The sequence below is a fragment of the Stegostoma tigrinum genome, chromosome X (assembly GCF_030684315.1).
Source record: "Stegostoma tigrinum isolate sSteTig4 chromosome X, sSteTig4.hap1, whole genome shotgun sequence".
Lineage (NCBI taxonomy): Eukaryota > Metazoa > Chordata > Chondrichthyes > Orectolobiformes > Stegostomatidae > Stegostoma > Stegostoma tigrinum.
The window spans coordinates 15,177,675-15,204,200 of record NC_081404.1 but is presented as its reverse complement, the minus strand read 5'-3'; the positions used below and the strand labels follow the sequence as shown (position 1 = coordinate 15,204,200).

Here is a 26,526-nt window from a genome sequence, read left to right as displayed (position 1 = left end):
GAAGACTACACCTTCGCCAAAACTAACATTCTTTTCAACTCATCTGTCTGAATCGTTTGTTCTCTTGTTGACTGATCTTTGAAACTTTGAAAACCCACTGTTCAGTTGCAATCACTCTTGTCTCAGGCAGATCACTGATTCGAGTACATAGCCTAGGCTGTCAGTTAAATGCAGGGAGTGTTGCACAGCTACGGGAGAGATGTTAAACCAACACCCAAGAATTTCATGGAAATACACAATGATCAGGGAGGCCTTTCTCCTGGTACCCTGCTTAACATTTATATCAACCAGCAACATAAAAACAGATTAGCTGACCATTTAATATTGAGAGATTGTGGGACCTTGCATATTTAACAAGTGATCACACCTCATAAGTAATTCATTAGCAGTTCTGTTTTAGCAAAGTGCCCTAATGGGCTAGATTTTGTGGAGGTGTGGGTGCTGACAGCATTCATGACTTTTCAGAAGGTGATTGCAACTTCAGTATGTTGGGCATGTTGAATTTAGCACGACAATCCCATAGTCACAGTGTTTCAGGATTCTGCCACAGAGCTGGCAATCACCGAATTCAATGAGAATTTCAACTTCCCAGCTCCCTCCCCAATATTAGGGAGACCTTATTCGGTCAGGTTTAACCAAGTTTTTAAAAAGAATGCAATTTAAAGGAGAGCCGAGGTCTCGTGGTCATGTCACTGGATTAGTAATCCAGAACTCTAGGCAAATGCTCTGGGGACAGAGATCCAAATCCCATCATGATAATGGTGAAATTTGAATTCAATAAAAATCTGTAATAAGGAAAGTGACGTATCTAGTTTAGGGAAGGAAATCTGCCATCCTTACCCAGTCTGACCAACATTTGACTCCAGATCCACAATTATATGGTTAACTCTTAACTGCCCTCTAGGCAATTAGGCCAGGCCAGTGATGCCTACATCCCATGAGCAAGTTTTTTTTTGAAAAAAAGCAGAACTGGCCCTGAAAAAAATTCACAATCCTGAAGTTCCACTCAATAAACTAATCTTGAAAATAAAAAAGATTTTTCTGAATACTTTAGCTTCTACCTTCAACTTCAATGTCCTTATTTTCATTTTAATCTGAAAACAAAAGTGATTTTATTCTAATGTTTTTTGATTCCTGTGTGTGTGTCTGTGAACTCCTGTGATATGAGTGACTGCTTGGCCAGACTGACAACATCAATGGAGTTCTATGCTGGGAATCTCCAGCATCAGTTGCAGCATCACACTAAAGATCATCTGAGCACTCAGCGAGGCCAACTTGAAGGTGAGCAGCAAGTATCCCTGCTTCACAGCTGACTCAGAATCCAGTCCACATTGGGAAATTCAAATATTCCATTCCTTGGCCCCTCACTTTGGTATGGCCAACAGATATTTACCGAGGAATTGAACAACGTAACGATGTACTGGAGGTCATTTAAAGAGCCAGCACAATGACACTGAAACGAAAACCATTCAACACTTGTTCGAAGGTCTGACAAGATATATTTATGAATAAACTGCCTCAAACAGATTTGCCCCTTTCACAACAATGTGGCTAAACTTACTTAATACAGAGAGTGCTGTTCTATCACTAAAGTACTTCCCCCATTTCCCAAAGTAAACTTGTTTCTGGTCTCAGAGCACAATTGTGGGCATGTTTATGTTATAAGCCTGCAATGACGAGTCTGAGGTAGCATCAACCCTCTTCTTCAATCACATGAGGACTTCAGGTATGTGAAAGATACATCCCAACTACACCAGATGGATTGAAACCCAGGTTTAAGGAACTGTCCAAATGAACACTGCCAAAGTCCCCATTACAAAGTAATTAAAATAAAAATTTCCCCCAATGATTGTCAATTCTGAACTTATTCTTACCTTCGAATAGAAGTATCTGCAAACAGCTTCTTGAGCCCAGGGCTGGAAGTAGAACTCTGCTCTGCGCTCCTCCTCTGGGTTTCCTACCACATCAGTCATAGACTACAAATACAAAATATCAAACACGTGACTAGAATAGACAGATGCAACTTAAAAATAAATGGTGCCGAAGGTTCCAAGATTCTATGCAAGTTACTGGGGTAGGCCAAGTTCTCTCACTATTGAAATGTCAAGGGGTAGATGGGTTCTTGGCAATTGCATTTGCATTTCATTAGCGCATCACAGAAACACAGGATTGGCGATGCAGCTGAACACCACCTTTCTGCCACTTCATGCTGTAGAACAAAGTGCAAATATTGCAATGTCAAGTGGCTGTAAAAAGTGGAATAAATGCTTAAATTTGTTTTGGGGAGTAATGCAGAAAGCATGGGGCTTTGCCAAGATAAATACAGGTGTGTCTTTTCTAAGAATATGATTAACTTGTCTTATGTCAATGTACATAGGAACAAAGAAACAGTAGTAGCCAATCAGTCCTTCCAGCTTGTTGCACTACTCAATTGGATCACAATAGTTTTGTGCCATAAAGATAGTTCACTACTGCAACATTGGAAGATTTAAGGCCTCATATTCCACATGTTTTATCTATTTACAAAAACCCATAAAAACCAAATGCTTGCTTTTGCTGTTCTTTTCCTGAATGCTGTACTGGTTTTTAGGTGCTCAATGAGATCCAATGCTTTCCAAATCAAATGTGTTCATGTAGAGTAGCTTGGCCCATTAATAGCAAGTGTTTTTAAAGCAGAAAGACTTACTAAAGCATTAAGAATGTAGTGGAATCATGAGCAGGTCAGACCAAAAAAAACAGCGATTTGCTTCCATGCGCTGTCTTCCTTCCTCGTATGAGCCTATAAATGTCTAGATTTCCATTTAAGTTTCACAGCTTCCAGAACGGGAGAAGAATTCAAGACCCTTGGCTTTCTTGCTCAAGTTTGTATCCATTTACACAGCTTGGCGACTACCAGTCTCAGTTTTACTGCTAGCTGTACATGGTAGCGCAAACTACTGTAGCAACTATTTTCTAATATTAGGAAGTATCTCCTAAAGTGGCTCTGCAATATAATGCCGAAAAAAGGCGGTCTCACCCTGGGTAAATTGGCAGCGGCAAATATGAGCAGACTGGAGGTCAAAACCACACCTTTGACATGATATAAAATACACCATGTCACAGGCAACGATTGTATTTCAGTTACATGGAAGCTGGGAGCTCAGTCTCTCGCACAGACCACGAATGCATTTTTGACGTCACTGGCTTGGATGAACCTTCTGATCAAGTAGAACAGAAAAACTTCATAGAGATGCCACAGTTGCCAGGAACTTGGCTTGAAGCATAATAAATGGCTCAAGTTTGGAACATCCAAGGCATTGCTCTACCACGAGAGGGGGATAAAGAGAGAAAAAGATTAAGGAAAGAAAAGGTAAAGAAAGAAGACCTCAATGAATGTGGGCAATCAGGAGCAATTCTTCATGGTCTGAAACAATGACTGACTGATATCCAGCTAGTATTCAAAATGCCCCAGCTGAATAAGAGGCAACAGGAGCAAATGAATCATGTGCATCTCTCGTACCCAACAAATCAAGACCAATCCTAGCTATGGCAATTGGGCCAAGGTGTCAGGTTTTACTTTTGCTTTGCGCAGTTGAGTTCAAACAAAGGGAAAGGTTTGCATTTCTGCTGGAGCAGAATCCATTTGCAAAATTTTAAACCAAAAAATCTCATTAACAGCAGGGATTTGAGTAAGGACTTCTCTACACCCAGAATAAAACATTTGGACACAGATAGAGAAAGCAGAACAGGATTTGATAATTAGTGGAAAGGACGCAAAAATATACAGGGAACAGGGCAGCTGTGTAGAAAATGCAGGTCAATGAGAAGTTTAAAGAATGGGTGTTTGGGAGACGGGGGAAGTGGAAGAGAACAGGGGCGGGGCTGTGGGGGGAATGAAATTTGGGATAGAGAATGGAAATACACCCTTAACAATTAACTCTCAATGGAGTTTGGCTATGGGTGCAGATAGGTAGAAGTTTAACATCAAAAAAACTAATGGAATCTAGAATTCATTTATATGGCAAAGAATACAACGGCAAGATGGTAATCAATCAGTTGCTCAGGCTAAAGTTAGAGTTCTGTGGGAAAATTCTTGGAAAAGGACATGAGAACCTTGCAACTGGTACAACTCAGATTGACAAAGATGAGCAGAAATAATTACTGAGACATGAAAAACTCCACGAGTTCACTGAAAAGACAAAGCCATGGGAGGAACAAATAGATGTGTTCAAAATGTTCGGAATATTTGAAGACAAAGATTGTTTCCACTGATCAGATTATGGCACATGTTCAGGACCAGTACAGGTATAAACAGGAGGGTTACAATTATCCCTTCCCAGACACAAGATTATCAGAATGTGGAATACATTATTGCAACTGGGAGCTATTAAAGCCATGTCAATCATGTTCTGAAGATGGAATATAGTCAGAGGAGAAGTATGAAGGCTGCAGTGAGAGCAGGGCAATGAGTTTGGATAGCTCCAGTACAGAGCTCGTGCAGACAGTGGGATAAAATGAAGTGCTACGGTGAAATTTCTACACATTTAAGTCGCTTCAGATTTCTTTAAACATCTCCATGTCATAATCCTAATGTAGGACTTGCAGCCAGGGAAATATATGGTTGCTGCTATTCAACTCACTCTTGTAGACAACGAGGGAAAAGCTAACCTCGGCTGCTCACAATTTGTTGGAACCTTCAGAGGTGCAAAAACACAGCAGCCAATGACTGGATTTGGATCTTGGCCTGTCATTTGCGTACCCTTACTACACATCATGCTCACCAAATTTACAGTCAAACCTTTTGTTGCATCATCTACGAAAATGTGCTGTCACATTTGTTAGCTGTCAAACTGGCTGTAAAGAATGAATGAACGAATGCGCGCATTATTTAGCGCCTTTCCTGACCTCACAATGTTCCCAAATGCTTGCAGCCCAATTAACTACTTTTGATGTGCAGTCCTGGTTACAATTATAAGCAAACGTAGCAGCCAATTTGCGCGTAGCAAGAAGCAAAAACAGCCATGAGATAATGATCAAATGATTTTTCTCAAAGCCCTGTTGGTTAAGCGATTAGTATTAGCTAGAACACCAGCAGAACACCACTGCTATTGGTGGACAAACAATCTATTCACAAAGTCTGTAGGATCTGGATGCACAGCTGGAATTGCACACCTACTTTCAAGTCATACAATACATCTTAGCACTTAGTTTCCTACATTCACATTTATAATGGAAATCATCCACATAAACACACCCATTTGGCAGTGAGACCACTACAGGTCTTGGAATAAAGAGGTGAAATGGGAACAAAATACATCTGTATGGGGACCTTCAGCACAAACGTGGACATCAGAATTAAAAACGACAAGTTTTACAAGAAGTATTGAGAGACACAGGTCAGACTAACTTTTGCACTGAACTACCAGTACCAGGAATGTCCTTTAAATGCATTAACTGCAGCCTGCTGATATTGCTAACTGTTGAGCTTACTATGGTGAAATGGGTTGAAGAGTCCAAGACAGCATAGTTTGTCAATGGCCTAGAAAAGGGAAGGGCTTGGCAGACTGAATGACTTTTTTTTGTCCTAAGCTTTTATTTTGACAGCAATTAAAAACAAGATGCAACACTTAGCAAGAATGCAGCTTTTTTAGATTTAAAATAAAGCCAGTGTTTATTTAAAAAAAACTCAATCAGGAGAATTAATGTACTGCAGTTCAAAGTAAGGGAGCAACGTCATTTCTGTTGGTCAACTACCAATTCAATTTGTGAGCAGGTCAACAGTGTGATTGAAGTCTTGCTTTCTGAAGGATTACTCAGCCCCAACACAACATAGCAGATAATACCAGCATGATTCAGCAGAAAGGCAGGTTGTTTGTTACAAACGATTAAGATAAATGTATAAACTTGGTTTACAACTGCACACTGGACAAGGAGATCAGAAACTTTTGCTGGGCTGAAACCACATGCAGCAATCTTTGTCCCTTTATCCAGAAAGGCACTCTAGCACCAGATTCTTCAATGAAATATAATTCACCCCCAGACACTAGGCAAAAAAGGAATACACACTAACCCAGCTACTATGGCAATTTATAAAGATAAAAGGAACATGCCCAAGAGAAACAAGAGTAACCAGCAGGATTGTCACAGGAACATACTTAATCATCAATATCTTACAATAAAACATGTGGCTATGGATTCAATTCTACATTAGGCTTTCTCTCTCTCATGCTGCACTTCAATATTGTGCACACTAAACTAGGTTTTCTATATACTGTGCCAGTAAACAACAATGTCTGTTATAATAATGAAAATTAAAAACAAAGCCTGCTATTCAACAACTCACCACAGGCAGTTCAGATTAGAAATACAGTATTTTGGACAAATAATCAGATATCAAATCTCCTTCTGCACAGGACATTCCTGTTATAACAAGTGAAGGACTTTTGAATAATGCTTCTTATAACTCAGAAGTGAGAGACTTGTGAAATAAACATTACTCCAATAAATGCCCATTTCTGAAGTAACAATTTCACTAACTAGTTTTGCTGAACAGTACAGTGGACAGTGTTACATTGTTAAAAGAATGCATAGCCAAAGAGGAGCTAAACATGATTTCACAACATGAAATACTTACCTTTAGGTCACGGCACTGGGACTGCAACCAGTCATTGATGAAGCCTTGTGGATCTCTGGCAAAACTTAACATGAACTCCCTCTGTGTCTTGAGCTGGTTAATGGTTTCTATTGTTTCATGGATCTGTGAAAGTAAAGCAGCAGGGTTATACAGTTTATACTTGGGAGCTGCAAAGAACCTCAAACCGAAACTTTCTGATGCAGATGGGAGGTTGCAACGAGCTGATGGTCGTGGATGGTAGGGGCTGCAGGTTTGGAAGATGGCATCACAGGAGATTTGGTAAGCTGCTGCAGTGCATCTTGTCAGTGGAACACACTGCTGCTACATCAATGGTGAAGAGAGTGAATGCTGAAAGTGGCAGATGTGGTGCCAATCAAGCGGGCTGCTTTGTCCTGGATGGTGTCTAGCTTCTTGAATGTTAGATTAGATTAGATCAGATTCCCTACAGTGTGGAAACAGGCCCTTCAGCCCAACGAGTCCACACCGCCCCTTGGAGTATCTCACCCAGCCCATCCCCCATAACCCACACACCCCTGAAAACTATGGGCAATTTAGCATGGCCAATCCACCTGGCCTGCACATCTTTGGACTGTGGGAGGAAACCGGAGCACCCAGAGGAAACCCACGCACACACGGGGAGAATGCGCAAACTCCATACAGACAGTTGCCCGAGGCTGGAATCGAACCCAGGTCCCTGGCGCTGTGAGGCTGCAGTACTAACCACTGAGCCACCGTGCCACCCCAGGTTCTACAATAGATCCTACAATCGATTCTACTGTCGGAGTTGCACCCATCCAGGCAAGTGGGGAGTATTCTATCACACTCCTGACTTGTGGATGGTAGAAAGGCTTTGGGGAGTCACGTGGCAAGCTACTCACCACAGAATTCGCAATCACTGATGTGCTCGTCTAGCCACAGTATTTATGTGGCCAGTCCAGTTTAGTTTCTGGTCACTAGCAACTCCAAGTTATTGATGATGGTGGATTCAGTAAAAGTAATGTCGTTAAACATCAAAAGGAGATAGTTAGATTCTCTTTTGTTGGAGACGGTCATTGCCTAGCACTTGTGTGACATGAATATTACTTGCCAGACATGAATATTACTTGCCACTTATCATCTGAATTCTCGCCATTTCTTACTGCATACAGGCAGATACTGCTTCAGAAATTGAACTGCTGTAAACAGTACTGCACACTGTGCAAGCATAAGAATGTGTGAAACAGGAGGAGAAGATATGCCCTTTCAGGTTGCTTCAATATTCTATACAAATATGGCTGATTTTTAGCATCATTTCTACTTTCCTGCCTGAGCCCCATACTCCTCAATTCCCCAAGACACCAAAAATATGCTTGTCATGGCCATGAATATATTCAACAATGAAAAATTTACAACCTCTGAAAATCTGTTTATTGAGCTTTTATATGTACTCAAAAAACCATCGAACAGCCTCCATCTCTATGTACTGCAACTCAATTGAACAATTAACAAGTGAGACCAAAACAGTGTGCATAACTCCAATTAGGTCTCATCAAAGCACTAAGATTTTAGCAAGACTTCCTTATTCTTGTACTCCAACCCCTTCACACCAGAGGCCCCTTTGCTACTTAACTTCGTAATTCCTTGCACTTCCTGAATGCTAATTTTCTGTATTTCTTATATCCTAATCCCTCTGAACATCAAGGTACAGAAACTTCACGCTTTTTAGAAGATAATTTCTCTCTATTCTCACAACCAGCATAATCTCACACTTCCTTATATTATGCTCCATCTGTCATTATCCTGCTCATTCACTTGACCTGTCTAGCCCTTTGCAGACTGCATTTTCCTCACAACTAACGTTGCCAGCAAACTTTGATGACAACAAAGAGTAACGTGTTTAAGTTATTAACATAGATTAGTATAGCTGAGTTCTCAGCACCAATCCTTGCAGCACTCCACAATCTGCCAACATGAAAATGCCCCATTTATTCGTACTCATTGCTTTCCATCCACTAACCCATCCTTATCCATACTGATATATCAACCCCAACTCCATGAGCTTGTGTCTTAACTTTTGCGTGGCATCATATTGAATGCCTTTTGGGAATACAAATAAACTATATTTGCTAGTTCCCCTTTATCTACTCTACTAGCTACATTCTTAAAATAAAATTTGTAAACACATTCTCCCTTCCATAAAACCATGGCGACTTGGTCTGAGCATACCACCAGCACACTTCCCTGCTTCTGACTTTATAATGGAGGCAAAGTCATTGATGAAGCAGCTGAAGATGACTGCGTTTAGGTCACTACCTGAAAAAAACTCTCTTCTATGCCTCAAGCAGGAGGCTCGGGTTCAAGGCCTACCTGCTCCAAAGGCATGCATTTACATCTCTGAACAGATTGATTAGAAAATATGTACCTGAAGCAAGACCTGCAGCAAAGTCCTGGGGCTGAGATGATTGGCCTCCAAAAACCACAACGATCTTCCTCTATGCTGGGAATGACTCCAGTCAGTGGAGAGCTTCCCCTCAATTCTCACTGACATTATAATGCCACACAATTTACCAACTATTTGAGCAATGTGCCCTCAACCTGTGAGAAACCACTAAACTGCTTTTTAAAGAAGTTTAGTGCATTGGCAGCAAAATCCATTCTGCCCAGCAAACAGAGAATAAAAATTTTGTTTGAATCTTTACCTTTGCACTGTCTGACTAGTTTGAATCCCCAATCTTCAATCCTTTCACTTTTCAAGACTTCAACAATAGGTTATCTGACTAGAGGGTAACCTAGTAAGAGTCCTCATTCTTGATTTAGGTCAGGCATCAATACCGAATTTAAACTAACACTGCCAGTGTAAAGTGAAAGACCTAAACTACAGAAGTTAGAATGTTCCAAGCTAACCTTATTATCGAGAGCAGCAATTTCCTGCTGGCTAGCAGTAGAAAGGAGAAATGAATTCATTTGAGTCTTTAGTGTGTCATCCACTTCCACATCAATGTCATAACATGCAGTCTTCTTCTGATCATTTGGGTCCACACTGAAACATCAACAAGAGATGATGTGATATTGTAGAATACAATGGCATGCATTAAAGCTGCAGTGATATTAGTTCACCAATGCATTAGTTTGGCTGGAATACAGATATGTTAGATACAAGCAAGTCACCACATTGACAGCAACGTGTTATGCAGTTATAGGCTACGTATCTGCAATAGTGAGTCTCCAGACAAAGTTCCTGCTTTTAAACTTGTGCTTCCGACAATGTCAATATCTCACTGTCGGACTGCATTGGAGAGAGGTAGAACAGTGCAAGGGGTATATCTTGTAAAGCCTTGAACCAGTTAAAATACACTGCAAGTCAATCCGTTCAGCAAACTGAAAACCCAAACAGATTAGTAGAGTCGTACAGATCTATGGCACAGTAGGCTTTTGGCCCAATGTGCCTGTGCCAGTCCAAAGCACCCACATAACCATTGTAATATTTTTTTCCAGCACTTGGCCCACAGTATTGTAGACCTAGACATTGTAAGTGCTCATCTAAATACTTAAACAATGAGGGTTTCTGCCTCTACCACCCTTACAGGCAACGAGTTCCAAATTCCCACCACCCTCTGGATAAAAAAAGTTTTTCCTTAAATCTCCTCTAAACCTTTTGTCCCTTTGCCTTCAATTGACGCCCCTGGTCACTGATCCCTTCATCAAGGGGAAAAGTTTCTGTCTACCCTATATATGCCCTTTATAATTTTACACGTCTCAATCACGTCCCCTCAATCTCCACTGCTTTAAGGAAAAAAAAGCCCAGTCTGTCCAATCTCCCTTCATAACAAACTCTCCAGCCGAAGGAATATTCTGGTAAATCTCCTCTGCACCCTCTCCTGTGCTATCATATTTGTCCTATAATGTGGATTCCAGAAATGCACAAAATCCTCCAGCAGTGGCCTAACAAATATTTCATACAGTTCCAGTGTCACCTCACTGCTCTTAAATTCTATGCCTCAACTAATAAAGGCAAGTATACCATAAAACCCTTCTTAACCACTTTATCCACATGTCCTGATACTTTAAGGCACTGGTACTCATGCACACCAAGGTCCCACTCGTCATCATGTATTCCCATACCATGTTTATCCTGCCCAAGTGCATCACCTCACATTTATTCAGCATGGAGTGTACTTTGAGAAACATTTTTTAAAATTGTCAGAACTTAATATTCAGAAGCTTTTTCATGAATGGACCAAGTTCAAATTCTGCACCTGATAATATGGTTGATGATGATGGGCTCAGGAGGCATCAGCAGAGCATGCAGTCGCTGAGGGATTTCTGAGAACTTCATTCGTTGACACTCAAAGATCTACAAAATACAGAAAGCATGTTCAATAAAACCAGGAGCCAGTTTTCTTTTAAAAATAACAATCACATATACCATCGGCAGCCAGGCTCAGTTGATAGCACATTCTTCTCTGAATCACAAGGTTCCAAGTTTAAGTTCCACGTCAGGGCTTAAGCATTAAAACAAAACAAGGCTGGCATTGTAGTGCAGTTCTAAGGTATTACTGCACAGTCAAGAGTTGCCATCTTTCAGGCATGTTAAACCAAGGCACTCATTTGTCTGCTAGGAGATCCTGGGGCACTTTCAAGCAAGAGGAGAATTATCCCTGGTGTCTTAGCTAATGCTTATCCCTAAATCTACAAGATGGTTACATAGTCCTTATTACATTGCTGTGTATGGGTGCTTGTTGAGTGGGAATCAACAGTCGCATTTCATACATTACAAGTGAGTATGCTTTAAAACTGGCTGTAGCAGGCTTCGAGATGGTCGGTGGTCAAGAAAAGCATTATGTAAATACAAGTCCTTCTTTTAAAAAAAAATGCCAACTATAATTCCAAACAAACATTAGTGGAGAAAGCCTCACTGTGATGTAGGAACGCAGAAGCAGTCAGAAATCTGAGCAGCTTTTGCATGTCCACATCTAAATCAGGATTCAGGATGAGCCCTACCTCAAAGGTCATGAGCCTTCAAAACAAATTAACTCATTTCATATATTAACACTGGCCCACATAACAGGCTTGGCACTCCGAAAAGGAATTCATTACAGCAATTACAGATACTAAGTATTCATTTTTATCTTATGGCTCATCAAATAAGAAAGAAACAGATAGGGCGAAACCCACAGCTCTATGGATGACAAAAGTAGTAGAAATTATGATAAAGAAAAGTTGGGAACCAGGCTAAATAAAGGCAGCTCAGCTGGGTGGTTAAAACTCATCTAAGAGAAGCAAACAGGGAGTATGAAAAAAAAACTGGTATCTAACATAAAAGGGGAGTCCTGAAGTCTTTGATAGGCATAAAACTGGTAAAGTGGGGAGTGGGACTGATTAGGGACACAAAAACGACATTTACACATGGCAGCAAGGGCATGACTGAGCAATTAACAAATATTTTACATCAGTCTTTATCAAGGAAGAAAATGCTACCCAGTATGTGGTGAAAGATGAGAAAATTCAGTTAGTGGAAGGGTTAAAAATTGACAAAGAGGATATTGTATCAGCTGCCTGTACTCAAAAAGTTAACAAGACACCAGGACATCCAAGGATACTAAAGGATGTGAATGGAACTTTGCAGAAGCACCAGCTGTATTCTCTCAGTTTTTCTGTATTGTATGATTCTGTAATTATTTGGAAAATACTTTTCCATGCAACAAATTATTAGGATCTGGAATGCACTGCCTGAAAGTGCAGTAGAAACTAACAAAAGGGAATTAAACAGTTATGTGAAAGGGGCTGTGGGGTGCAGAGGTACAGGGAACAGACAGGAGGATGGCACTTAGTGAGATGCTCATTTGGAACGGAATGGGCACAATAGGCCCTGCTGCACCACAGGAATTGAGACTCGGGAATGCCTACATAACATTCTGCCACATGAATTGCAAAACAAGATCTCCAAATATTTTTCAAAAACCTTAATTATTACATTTCAAGTGGTTCTGTATTTTGATACAGTACTTTCTAAGGCATTTCCATGTTGAACGTATCAGTGGCCAAATCAGTTTAAGACACATCTATTAGATAGACTGAGTAACCATGTGGTCACTAGCACTTTACAGCTGTGTGATAATGCCCCTAAGTGTTGAAACCATATCCACCTAGATTGTGCAAAGGGCTAAGTGGGGGAGTTACCAATTCTTGAGACTCGGCCAGCACAAGATTTTTGTTGATGGAATAGTGGGAGCAACAAGGATCATGAATCATGAATGCTCAAAATATTGCTGTATATAGTTGCCATGTTTCCCCTAACGCCTTAGTACCAAATGGGAAAACAACCAAGCAGCAATACTTCATTCTAAAGGCAAGCAACTTTGTGTGCTCTCTACACTCAAACTGTGGCTAAGACAGTAATCTACCTGGATTATAAGCAACAAGTTTCTGACAATGTGTCAAACTATCACTCTAATCAGTCTGCTGGGAAGATGGCCAGTCCTTTCAGCAATGATGCCAGCTGCTAAATTTACACAGGCATGATGTTTGCAATGTGCGAGTGTTAAGATCACAGAAATGGCAAGGAATACTGCTCTTTTTGAATCAGAAGGAAGGAGGTGTCTTAGCTCCCAAAAGCTCTGTAAAGACAGGCAAGTGCCCTGGGTGATGTCATTTACAATGAGTGGCTGAAGTGACTTGAGCTTTACTCCAGGTGTTGTACACAATAAATACAGCTGCCACACTTACACACACAACCACAAGTAAGGGCTGAATGTTGAAATGAAGAAGAATATCAATATTAACTAACTTGAACTACTAATGTCAAACAATGCTAACATCTCACTGTGCACGATTGCCAACAATCAGCTGGACACTATGGGACTGTACAGGTAGGGAAAGATGGCATTGCAAAGGTTTCACACAGAAGGATGTGGAAGTAGTGCAGGGGGACCGTGACAGGATAACATCAGTAGAGTTTTGGGTGAGCTGAAGTCAAGAAAAATAATCAGAAATCTAAAAATGAGTGGTGTTCCACAGTGAAACAGAACTCTAACCAAGCTAAGACTTAGAAAATACCAATCTCAGAAAATTACCAATGAGCATTTTTAGGTCATATACTTAAAGCGCATGCCAAGCAGATTGGCATTTACAAAGATTAGACCCAGGAGAGGTTATCTGGCAAGTGGAAATGGCATCTCCATGCAAGAATAAACCTTTGGACTCAGTGCTTGCATAGTTCAGGCCATGACAGAAGAGTCATGGTCACCACTCTTTCCCCCCCCACACCTCTTTCCCCCACCCCCCCCCAACTGTCTGAGGCTGAACTGAACTGCTCACAACTGCCCATCATATTTAACTTTGAAATGAGCTTCCAATCACATATCCATGCAGCTGCTAAAACAACAAATTCCCATCCTGGTGACCCTTCAGCCATGCAAAACTATGTTGATAATGTCCAAAGTTTCACCAAATCCCAACCCCCAGCTCCCTTCTGCTCACTGACAGGTGCTGATCCTGGATTAAGTGGGATTTTAATTTTAAAATTCTCATTTTTGTTTCACAATTCCTCCTGTGCCTGGGCTCTCCCTATTTTCTAATCTCCACCCCACCCCCATTTATCTAAAATATCTAAGCACCTCTCATTTCAGCCTCATGAGCATCTCCCATTTTAATCACTCCACCACTGGTGGCTGTGCCTTTAGCTGTTTTGGCCCTAAGCTTTGAAACTCACACCTGAACCTTGCCAGCTTAGTTTCCTCTTTTAAGACACTTCTTAAAGCTACCGAGCTTTTGGTCGTCAGTCTGAATATTTCTATATGTGGCTGAGTGTCAAATTTTGCTCTATAACACCTCCGTGAAGCACTGTGGAAGATTTCATTCAGTTAAGGCACTATGGAAATTCACACTGCTGTCATTATCACCAACCCTGGTTATCCTGCACATTTATTCCTGCAGTTTTCTGATATTAATGCAAACAAATGACAACAAACATACACAACAGTTATATAAAGCAAGAAAATACCTCAGGGTGGTTTATAAAGTGGGGTGTTCAGGTATTTTATCAGCAACTTCTCTTGATATATCTCAAAGCAACGGTCATATTTGGAACACTATCTACAGTTGGGTACCTTTAAGGGGATTTGTGTATTGATTTGAAGGGGCTACATCTCAAGTTACAATGAGAGAATGGTATATTCATTGGATGAAAGATAGATCACTTCTTTAAAATAACATTATAGAGATTTAAACTGTCATTTCAGAGCTAGACAACTTCAGCAAATAAACAACTGAAGAGGTGGCTGCAGGACAATGCACATCTAACAACCTGCTCTGGAAACCCAGCTCACATTTTGAGGCATGGAAACTTTCATGACAGCAGCTGTTACAATCCATAACATTCAAAAGAAATTGGCAATATTTCAAAGTAAATTACTCACTCCATTCTAAAAAAATGTCAATTTGCCCCATCTCCCAACTTTAATGAATACTTATTAAAAACTCCCAGTATCCAGATCCTTGCCAAAAACTACTTGTTCTACTTTGGGTCAACCTTTACTTGTGCACCAAGTTATATTAAAAATCACTTGTTAGCTTTTCAGATACACGGTTTAAAGATAATAGATTAATACACAAAGACAAAAATAGTATGCTGCCCACTTTCATTAACGGAGATAAACATCAGCAAGCTGTAATGAAGATTATAGGTTACAACCTTCCTGATGTTATAGTAGAGTGTAGAAAAGCCTCTATTAAGCTCAGTTTTATATGGTAGCATTTCATTCGGCAGATAACTTGGTTGAAGGGTAGTGCGTTAATCTACTGTGACATGCCAGTCTCTGTATCTTCTCTTTCGAAATCATCTGAATTGCAGTACAGTTGTTCATGTGAATACAATCTTACATCCCAATGAATGCTCAACAGTAATTCTGAAGGAAATAATTCAAATCCAGCTGCCGAGTGAGCCCTTCCTTCCCACCTCAAGTGTGATGCCTTCATGAAGATGAAACTCAATTTTGATCAGTGTACTGTTGTGGGAGACATGGGGAGTTAAATAAAGAGTTATAGTTGGCCTTTGCAACATCACAACTAAAAATTATATTTTTATTCCCTTTCTTCAAAAGACAATGCATAACTGCAGGCATGTCCAAATTGTAGCCTGTGGATAAACAGACACCCCCAATCTTGCACAATCCAACCTGCAAAAAGCCCACTGTCCAGCTTCATTTGTGTCTATATTTTTTATTTGCTAGTTGATCTAGCTTAACACTTGTGAAAGTGGAACTTTGCACAACTGGTAGATGAACCCAATGCCTACAGTTCAGAATACAGAGATACATAGGAATTAATGGCACATACCAAGCAACCCACAAAGAGACACAAACTCTTGACATAAGATAACAAAATGTGAGGCTGGGTGAACACAGCAGGCCAAGCAGCATCTCAGGAGCACAAAAGCTGACGTTTCGGGCCTAGACTCTTCATCAGAGAGCCTGCTGTGTTCATCCAGCCTCACATTTTGTTATCTTGGATTCTCCAGCATCTGCAGTCCCCATTATCTCTCACAAACTCTTGACATGTCTGTATTAGCAACTAAAGCTAAAGTGGAGATTGTGTGGGTTTAAACACACATCCTATCTGGTTTTCCAACTGTATTAACAGAGACACAAAGCAGTGGTATTTACCTGTTGGAGGTATTTGTCACAGTTGATGAACTCCCGCTCATGGGAATCCTGCAGCTTGTGTGTCTTAATGTACTGCCAGAGAGCCTGGATAATGACAGGCCTAGTCTGAGTGTGAATGCCCAGAAGACGTGCCAATCGAGGATCCAGTTTAAACTGGGGTGGCTGCAAAGAAAATACAAATGCATTGTTACACGAACCCAGCAATGCCACCAACTAACCAGGCACCTGATCTAGCCGATGAATAGACTTTTGCCTGTATCTGCATACAGGAGATTCTGCTTTGGTAAAGATAATACATTTGCTGCCACCCTGAGGCAGCACAGAGCTCTGCAGAGCAAGTTCTTACACCTCTCAAGAAATTCAACAAAATTCAAAATGCTTCGATTAACAAATATGCCAAGATGAATTTGGGTTTGGCTGGTAGGGGTGAGGTGTCTGCCTTTCCATGGATGCTGCCAGATCTGCTGAGCTTTTCAGCAACCAGAGCTGTAATGAGGCATACTTGATCAGGGAACTTAATAGAACATAGAACATTACAGCACAGTACAGGCCCTTCGGCCCTTGATGTTGTGCCGACCCGTCATACCGATCTCAAGCCCATCTAACCTACACTATTCCACGTACATCCATATGCTTGTCCAATGACGACTTAAATGTACCTAAAGTTGACGAATCTATTACCGTTGCAGGCAAAGCGTTCCATTCCCTTACTACTCTGAGTAAAGAAACTACCTCTGACATTTGTCCTATATCTTTCACCGCTCGATTTAAAGCTATGCCCCCTCGTGCTCACCGTCACCATCCTAGGAAAAAGGCTCTCCCTATCCACCCTATCTCACCCTCTGATTATTTTATATGTTTCAATTAAGTCACCTCTCAACCTCTTCTCTCTAATGAAAACAGCCTCAAGTCCCTCAGCCTTTCCTCGTAAGACCTTCCCTCCATACCAGGCAATCTCATCCTAGTTAATCTCCTCTGCACCCTTTCCAAAGCTTCCACATCCTTCTTATAATGCGGTGACCAGAACTGTACACAATACTCCAAGTGCGGCTGCACCAGAGTTTTGTACAGCTTCACCATAACCTCTTGGTTCCGGAACTCGATCCCTCTATTAATAAAAGCTAAAACACTGTATGCCTGCTTAACAGCCCTTTCAACCTGGGTGGCAACTTTCAAGGATCTGTGTACATGGACACCGAGATCTCTCTGCTCATCTACACTACTAAGAATCTTACCATTAGCCCTGTACTTTGCCTTCTGGTTACTCCTACCAAAGTGCATCACCTCACACTTGTCTGCATTAAACTCCATTTGCCACCTCTCAACCCAGCTCTGCAGCTTATCGACGTCTCTCTGCAACCTACAGCATCCTTCGTCACTATCCACAACTCCACCAACCTTAGTGTCATCTGCAAATTTACTACCCATCCTTCTACGCCCTCATCCAGGTCATTTATAAAAATGACAAACAGCAGTGGACCCAACACCGACCCTTGCGGTACACCACTAGTAACTGGTCTCCAGGATGAACATTTCCCATCAACTACCACCCTCTGTCTTCTTTCAGCAAGCCAATTTCTGATCCAAACTGCTGTATCTCCCACAATTCCATTCTTCCGCATTTTGTACAATAGCCTATTGTGGGGAACCTTATCGAACGCCTTGCTGAAATCCATATACACCACATCAACTGGTTTACTCTCATCTACCTGTTTGGTCACCTTCTCAAAGAACTCAATAAGGTTTGTGAGGCACGACCTTCCCTTCACAAAACCGTGCTGACTATCCCTAATCAATTTATTCTTTTCTAGATGATTATAAATCCTATCCCTTATAACCTTTTCCAACACTTTACCAACAACTAAGGTAAGGCTCACTGGTCTATAATTACCAGGGTTGTCTCTACTCCCCTTCTTGAACAGGGAAACCACATTTGCTATTCTCAAGTGATCTGGCACTATTCCTGTAGACAATGACGAGTTAAAGATCAATGCCAAAGGCTCGGCAATCTCCTGCCTGGCTTCCCAGAGGATCCGAGGATAAATCCCATCCGGCCCAAGGGACTTATCTATCTTCACCCTCTGTAGGATTTCTAATACCTCTTCCTTGTGAACCTCAATCCCACCTAGTCTAGTAGCCTGTATCTCAGTATTCTCCTCGACAACACTGTCGTTTTCTAGAGTGAATACTGTTGAAAAGGTGAAGTAACTCCTTGGGGGCAGTGACTATAAAACGGTAAAATCCACCCTGCAGTTTGAGAGGGAGAAGCTGAATGTTAACAGTATTACAATTGATTAAAGGCAACTACAAAGACATGAAGGAGGAGCTGGCCAGAGTTGATTGGAAGGGGAGCCTAGCAGGGAACACAGTGGAGCAGCAATGGCAGGACTTTCTGGGGTTATTTGGGAGGCCCAGCAGAAATCCATCATAAAGGAAATACAGCCATACTAAGGAGAGGAGGGGGCAACCACGGCTGACAAGAGATATCAGGGATAGCACAACAGAAGGAAAAGCATATGATGTGAAGAATAGTGGGAAGCCAAAGGATTGAGGAGCCTTTAAATAGCAGCAGAGGATAACTAGAACAGCAATATGTGGATAGAAGATGAAATTTGAGAGTAAGCCAGCTAGTAATAATGAAAAGAAGATTGCAAGAGATCTTTTACATATGTAAAAGGTAAGAGAGAGGCAAGACTGGGCATTGGGCCGCTGGAAAATGAGGCTGGAGAAGTAGTTATGGGGAACAAAGAAACCGCAGAAAATTGAATAGGTACTTTGCATCAGTTTTCACAGTGGAAGAACCAGCAACATACCAGAACTTCAAGACAGGTGCAAAGGTGAGTGTATGTGGCCATCACTAAGGTGAAGGTGCTGGGGAAGATGAATAGTGTAAAGGTAGATACATCACCAAGATCAGATCAACTGCACCCCCAGAGTTCTAAAGCAGGTAGCTCAAGACATTGTAAAGGTATTGGTGATGATCCTTCAGGAACGACTGGAGTCAGGAACAGGAAAATGGCTAATATAACATCTCAGTTTAAGGAGGCAGGGAGGTAGAAGACAAGAAACTGAATTTGAATAATTTATTGTCACGTGTATTTAATAAAAAAACTGTTAAAAATTTCTAACTGTAAGTTGGTTAGCCTGGCCATGGTTGTTGCTAAGATTTGAGTGTCCATTATTAAGGATGAGATTGCAGAGCACTTGGAAGTCCATTGTAAACCAGGGCTAAGTCAGGACAGCTTCGTCAAAGGGAAGTCATGCCTGACAAATCTGTTAGAATTCTTTGAGGAGCTAATGATCAAGTTAGACAAGGAGCCAGTGGATGTGATGGTTTTGGGTTCCCAGAAGGTCTTTGACAAAGTGCTGCACAGGAGGCTGCTAAATAAGTTAGGAACCCACAGTGTTAAAGGCCCTGGCATGAATACAAGATTGGCTGACTGGCAGAGAGTAGAGATAATGGGGTCTGGAAGTGTGTAAGTTGCAGAAGGACTTGGACAGATTACGGAATTGGGTACAGAAGTGGTAGATGGAATACAATGTGGGCAAGTGAGAGGTTATACACTTTGGTAGGGAGAATAGAGGTGTACATGAATTTCTAAAGGAAGGAAGGTTTTGAAAATCTGAAGCACAAAAGGACTTAGCAGTCCGAGCTGAGGATTCTCTTAAGGTTAACATGCAGGTTCAGTTGATAGTTAGGAAGGCAAATGCAATGTCAGCTTTCATTTCAAGAGGGGTGGAATACAAGGGCAGGGATACACTGTAGAGGCTGCGTAAGGCAGAACGCGTTTGGAAATATTGAGAGTAGTTTTGGGCCCCGTATCTAAGGAAGGATGTGCTGACCTTGGAGGTGAGCCAGAGAAGGAGTACGAGAATGATCCTGGGGCTAAAGAGCTTGACACGAGGCACAATTGAGACCTCCAGGTCTGGACTCAATAGAGTTCAGATGGGTGGGGTGGGGGTGGGGCCTCTCTCGTTGAAACTTACAGAATACGGAGAGGCCTGAATAGAGTGGACATGGAGATGATGCTTCCACAAGTAGGAGACACTAGGAGCTGAGGGCACAGCCTCAGAGTGAAGGAATGACTCTTTAGAACGGAGATGCGGAGGAATTTCTTCAAGCAGATGGTAATGAATCTGTAGAACTCACTGCCACAGCGGTCTGTGGACGCCAAGTCATTGAATGCCTTTAGAACAGAGATAAATAGGTTCTTGCTTGGTAGGGCGATCACGGGTTATGGGGAGAAGGCAGGAGAATGGGGTTGAGAAATGTATCAGCCATGATTGAATGACATAGCAGACTCCATGGGCTGAATAGCTCAACTCTGCTCCTGTATCTTATGATCCAGCATTTTCCGTTTCTATTTTGACAGATACCCAGCATCTGCAGTATTGTTTTGGATGCCAGAATTTAAGTCTAGTCACTCATGTAAACAAGTGGCAGAATTAACCAAGTGTTAAATCCATTCCTTACATACAACATCTCTTGACTGCTTACTGCAAGCTGATCATTTCAGCAAAGGGAAGGATGCTGAAAGCCTGCAAGCAGAAGTTATCCATGTGCCACGTGCTGATTAGCCTGCGTATTTATTCCTTCACCCACCCCCCCCAACACACACACACACACACAAATGTTGGTAATGCTTTACAGATTCCTGCCCTTTATTTAGCTTTCTCAACTTTAATGATGAGCTGGGAGAAAGGAGCAGTGATAATGAGCAAAAGATCAGAGTTGTGAACTTCGCCCATCAGTCAATGAGGTACATTTCAAAGAGTGTTGATTGTCAACTCAGTCAAATAATAGACATCTTGAAGTATCCAGGAACGGTCAGAAGGGGCAAGATTACAAGTTAGTGTGCTGCTCCCTGACAATGCCCATCACAATCAACTAATTGTACTTTCTTTTTCTGTGAAGGTGCTTGTTTATTTTAAGGTCCCACAGGGACTTGGTGCCCTCTGATACTTTACCCAATTGGCCATTTGTTCATGAGACCTTAGATAATTACAGGCAGCAGGCTGTTTGACTGCAAACTGCAGAGAGGCGAAAATTCCTGCTTTCCCTCGATGTCCCATAAATCTCAGTAAGAGTCACTGAAGAACTACCCAGTGACCTGCAGCCGTTGCTACTGTATCGCTTACAAGAGATAAGGGTAACCCCACTGCCACCTCAGCTGGAACCCACTAAACCCAACACAGACCAGGGGTCAAACCAAGATATTTTATACTCCACATGCTTCAGCTTCTCATTGCTGTTAACGAACAGAGCCATTGGGTAGCTCAAATGATGTTTTTGACAAAATACTTTATATACCTTTACCAGCTTCAGCTCTGTAACTCCATTATATTACTTGTAAAATTAATAGGTCTAGAACTAATAAATTTTTTTAATTCATCTCATACTCAAATTATTTTGCTTACCTGGTAATCTAGCATCAGTAATACGGTACAGCGGACATTCACATCTCCTGGTCTTTTCACCTGGAAGCCATCAGTCTCTTGAGTTGTGGCTGTCCTATGCCACTGAGTGGAGTTATTGAAAAACAGTTATCATTTTGTTTAACTAAGAGCGACTAATTCTCACAGCCACTGCATCAGCAGGATTCTCTATCAGGCATGCATCATGCTGTCATTCATAGCCAACGTCACTGCATAAGCTAATATCATGTCTAACTAAGAATATGCTCCACTGCCAGTATACTTGCAGCATTTGTACAATTAGTTCCACTGTTAATGATTCAAGGACCTTTCACTCCCCAAGCGATGTTTAGTCCCACTGTTAACCCAAAGGGGAAGTACACCAGCCAACCAGAAAGCCCTCACTGGTATCCAACAGCCCTCATTCAGCATCTGTTGTAGGGAAAGGACAAATTACAGGATCCACACAAGCCCTTCCCATGACATATATTACAGGGACATGCAAGGCAAGAAGTTCAAACTGATGTGGCCTCCAAGAAGTTTCCATTTTACTGCAGACAGAAAACACAAAAGGAGGAAGCAAGAAAGATGGCATGCAGCTAAACTTAATGGTTCCAGTGCACAGTACTCCATTCTGCTTACCTCAACCAGGTGGTTGTCAGGTCCATAGAGATCTTTATCTAGTTCAATCACAAGGGATTTGAAGAATGAGGAAAACTTCCGCTTCTGTTTAGTAGCATCATACTTCGACACAGCTGACTACAAAGGAAAAAAAAATTCATAAGCAGTTCAATACAGAACACATGATTAAGTGAAATTGAAAATAACACCACCCTTGCAGAGTTTTACCATTTATTGAGCACCACCCTTCAATCTCTCCCCCACAACAGTTTTCTCATTGTTTGCCATATGCCCTTTGTAGATGCATGTAAAGAGAGGTGATCGCAATTCAATTGACACTCAACCCTCCAATCTTCCTCCTCCATACTCTCTCAGTGTGCCTGGCTTCTGTGCAGGGGCTTTGCACAGCAGGTCAAGCCGCAATCAAAATTAAATGGAACTTGGACACAAAACACTAAGCAGATCAAAGCAAAATCTTGGCAACAGTCGTAAAAGCGACCTGACCATCTTATTCACACACCAGCTTAGTGATCCTGGCTAGGATATCAGGGAGAAATTACACAAAGGCTTAACTTAAAACCATCTGTGGTGAAAAGGGGGAGAAAGGTAAATCTAAAATCTTACATCTTCAAGAAGCCTGCCTTCCACTCGAAGCTCCCAGGATGCCACTGTTCCTTCGCCATCTTCTGCATCTGGTTTTGCAGGGTTGAACGTATTAGAAATAAATATACGAAGCTTTCGCTTTTGCTGGAAAAAAAAACAAGGGGGCGTTTAGGAATCAAGTATTTTTTTCTCCTCCATTATGTAGGAATACCATTGTACTGAAGGGGATCTAAATTAGGTGACTGAGGTATCTAACCAGACAGTTAAGGAACACACCTTCTTGCAATATCTGCATTGCTTTAAAAAGTAGTGCACTTGAATTACTCTTTTGTCCGGTTATGTTTTGTATTCCTGCCCTCTAGGGGGGAACAGTTCCATTGAAATGGGCAATTGCACTGTACCTCACACAAATGTTTATTCTCAATAAGCAAGTCTGGATGCTAAGTGCTAGCGTCATGCTAAACTGCCAAAAACGCATAAGCCTAGCCACAGTTAACATTCCAGCATGCATCATGTCAGCCTATTAATTTCTTTCTTTGCTTCTTCCCAATTGCACAGAAGTCAATTTGAACTCTGGAGATCAGTTAACATAGCAAGTAAAACAGAAACTGAAGTAGGCCATTTGGTCCCTACCTTGCATACATAACCCTCAATGTTCCTGCCTAAGATAAATCTAGTAACCTTTTTTTAAAACTTATTAAGCTAGTCTTAAGAGCTTTTTACAGTCACAATGTTCCGCACATATGATTTAGAGTGTTGTTGGGCTGCAACAATCCAGCATCGCACTCCCCAACATATTCATTCACAAGTCAGAGGAACATGGGACATGGAACATTCCAAGTACGTCAACAATTTTGGGGTCTCTTCCAAAGCAGTCAGGAGGAGTGGGAAAACCTTTGCTGCTAATCTTGTGTTTGGGCTCTCAGAAGGAGATACAATTTATCATTCATCTACTTCAAGCCGTCCTAACAGTGGCCATGGTGAAGATGGATAAAGTGCTGCTGAATTAACATTTAGGGCATGAATCTAGCAGTATGCTAACGCAGGCAGATCAATTTATGGCTGGCATGTAAATGTTGTCCCAATGTAAAGCAACATCAAGGTCAAGGAACTGAGCCAGAATGGAGCTTTAAAGGACAGAGATGCTGGCATTGCTGACAAAGCCAGCATTTGGTGCCCAGCCCGAATTGCCCTTGAACTGAATAGCTTGGTCAGCAATTTCAGAGAGCAGCTAAGAGTCAACCATGTTGCTGTGGGTCTGGAGTCACATGGAGGTTAGACTGAGCAAGGATGACAGATTTCCTTTCCTAAAGGACATTAGTCAAAAACTCTAATAGCTTCATGAGCACCATTAATCAGACAAGCTTTTCAGTCCAGATTTTCATTAATTGAATTTAAATTTCACTAGCTGCCATGGTGGAATTTGAATCCAGGTCTCAAGGGTACTAGCCTGGGCCTCTGCCATTACACCACTATCTCCCTCCAACATTCTACGTTTTATAGAAAGACTGCACATCCATTTTTTATTCCAGAGTCCATCACTTGGGCCTGTAGTCCTGTAGGTTACGACACCTCAAATGTAAATCTAAGTGTTGTTCTTAATGGGATGGGATCTTCTGCCTCTCTCTCACCACAAAGCACAAGTTCCAAGCCTCTAACAGGCTCTGGTTAAAATATTACACAACTCCCCTCTAAACCATACACAAATTACTTTAAATCTATGCCCTTGTATTGTTCGTCTCTCTGAAAGGGAAAAAATGGCCCTTGGCACAGTCGTTATCTCAGTCTGTCAATTTGATACACCTCAATTAAATTTCCACAAAGCCTCACTTCATTTCCTGGAAAACAACTGCAGCTTATTCAACCCTTTCTCAACACTAAACGTCACCGTTTCTGGCAACATCCTCCTACATCTCCTCTGTATCCTCTCTAATGCGAATTCATTCTTCCTGGACTGCATTGACCCGGTCTGTGCATAATCGTCAGCTGGTGTTCTACCATAATCCCTTGTGCTCATTCAGACATTGGCTGAGGCTAAGAGAAAGTCTTCTGGACAACATTAGTGACCCGTCCTACTACTTCGCTCTGAAGAGTTCCAAAGGCTTTTATCCCATTCAAACAACTTAGCACCAGTTCTCGACATCTGTTTAAAAGTGTTAGCTTGATTTCTGAAAGATTAGATTTTAGGGAGTCAAAGTACAGATAAGTAACAAATAATCAAGGTAATCCGACAGGTTTTACCTTTATTGGTCTTTTCAATGCTTCCTGAATGTCCAGGCGCTTCCTCATTATAGTCTGGTCCAACTTCCTCTCAAATGCCAGCAAATCCATGTAGGCTTGAGACTCTGGCACAAGTTCCCGAATCTATAACAAAATGCACATGCTGTACCACAATACTCATCAGTGCACAATCCCCACCTTCCACCCGCCTACAGCTTTTGATATGGTTGACCATACACATCTCTTGTCTAGTTCACTGGGACTGATCTTACCTGGTACCACACTTATCTGTTCAGGGATAGTTACAGAATCTCCTGCAACGAGGAAAAGGGCCCTGCTGACACCCAGTTCAACCCCTCCACTGTCCATTGTTGCTGCACTCTCAAACTGCTTGCCCAGTTTCTCATAAATCAGAATTTCCTCCAGTTAAATATTGGAGTGATGAGAGGATGGCCTTCATCAGCTGCCAAAAGCTCAGTACCAGAGTTACTGATTCCACTCCATTCTCCTCGGCAACTATTACAAGCCGAACCAGAATGTTCTGAATTGGACTGGAACTCGAATTCCAGTAGAAAGGGCCCACATCAATCCTGAACCAAAAATTTTTCCTCCCCAACGCCTGAGTGGTCGCTTCATACGTGCTAATTCGACAAAGATCTGCAATCACTTCACCTAGCTTTCCTTCAGTTAATTCTTCCTCCAAAATCACCCTTTTCTTTAAAAAATTCAAAATTTTTGGATTAGGAATGGTAAAAAGCAGGATGCAGGAAATCTTTTAACAACGAAAAAATTAAGGATGCACTTACCCTCTGAGGTAGAATTTTATCGGCCATCTTCTTCTTCTTTGCACTATTCAAAGGAAAGAATAAACTTGTTACTCTGACAACTTACTTTCCAAAATCAGACACTCCAAAATGAAGTCCGTTTCGTGTCCAGGTAGGCAAAACGGGCCATTAGCAGTACAAGGAACCATAATTGGATACCTGACAGAAACAGACACTTAAACACTCAAGACAAGTACAGAAACATGAGATTTGGTCGCAGAAAGCCATGCAAATTCATCTCAAACCTGATCAAGTATCGGGTCAAAATGAGCTCACGCAACCATCCTAATTACTGCGAAGGGAAAGCATGAAGAACTTGATTCTCAATGGACTTTTAATGTTTATAAAAGCATTTTCCTTTCTAATTAGCTCCCATCTACTGTAAAGACACCACCCCCTGCTGCATCCTCCTTTCCCTTAATTATTGGCAGTCGTGCCTTCTGCCTTTTAGCCTAAGGTGCCATAGCACCCAAAAGAAACAAAACTCTCAACAAACCGTTACTGGAGCTAAAAGACGTAGAGCGCTACCCATGGCCTCACTCAAGTGGTTATATTTCATGTGAGAATCAAGGCAATGACTGTCACCAGG

The 26,526-nt window shown here is 41.6% G+C and overlaps 1 protein-coding gene across 2 annotated transcripts in view; it reads right to left on the bottom strand.

Annotated features, from left to right (window-relative positions):
* Positions 1-26,526, bottom strand: part of smarcd1 (SWI/SNF related, matrix associated, actin dependent regulator of chromatin, subfamily d, member 1) — a 53,590-nt gene that overhangs the window by 5,993 nt on the left and 21,071 nt on the right. For both annotated transcript variants that reach the window (XM_048523575.1, XM_048523577.2), the window contains exons 3-12: positions 25,920-25,962; positions 25,135-25,257; positions 22,915-23,037; positions 22,312-22,428; positions 21,673-21,774; positions 16,255-16,416; positions 10,849-10,946; positions 9,497-9,632; positions 6,614-6,736; positions 1,875-1,976 (exon numbers count right to left, since the gene is read on the bottom strand). In XM_048523575.1, coding sequence (XP_048379532.1) covers positions 1,875-1,976; positions 6,614-6,736; positions 9,497-9,632; positions 10,849-10,946; positions 16,255-16,416; positions 21,673-21,774; positions 22,312-22,428; positions 22,915-23,037; positions 25,135-25,257; positions 25,920-25,962 — 1,129 coding nt within the window. The remainder of the gene's footprint in view (positions 1-1,874; positions 1,977-6,613; positions 6,737-9,496; positions 9,633-10,848; positions 10,947-16,254; positions 16,417-21,672; positions 21,775-22,311; positions 22,429-22,914; positions 23,038-25,134; positions 25,258-25,919; positions 25,963-26,526) is intronic.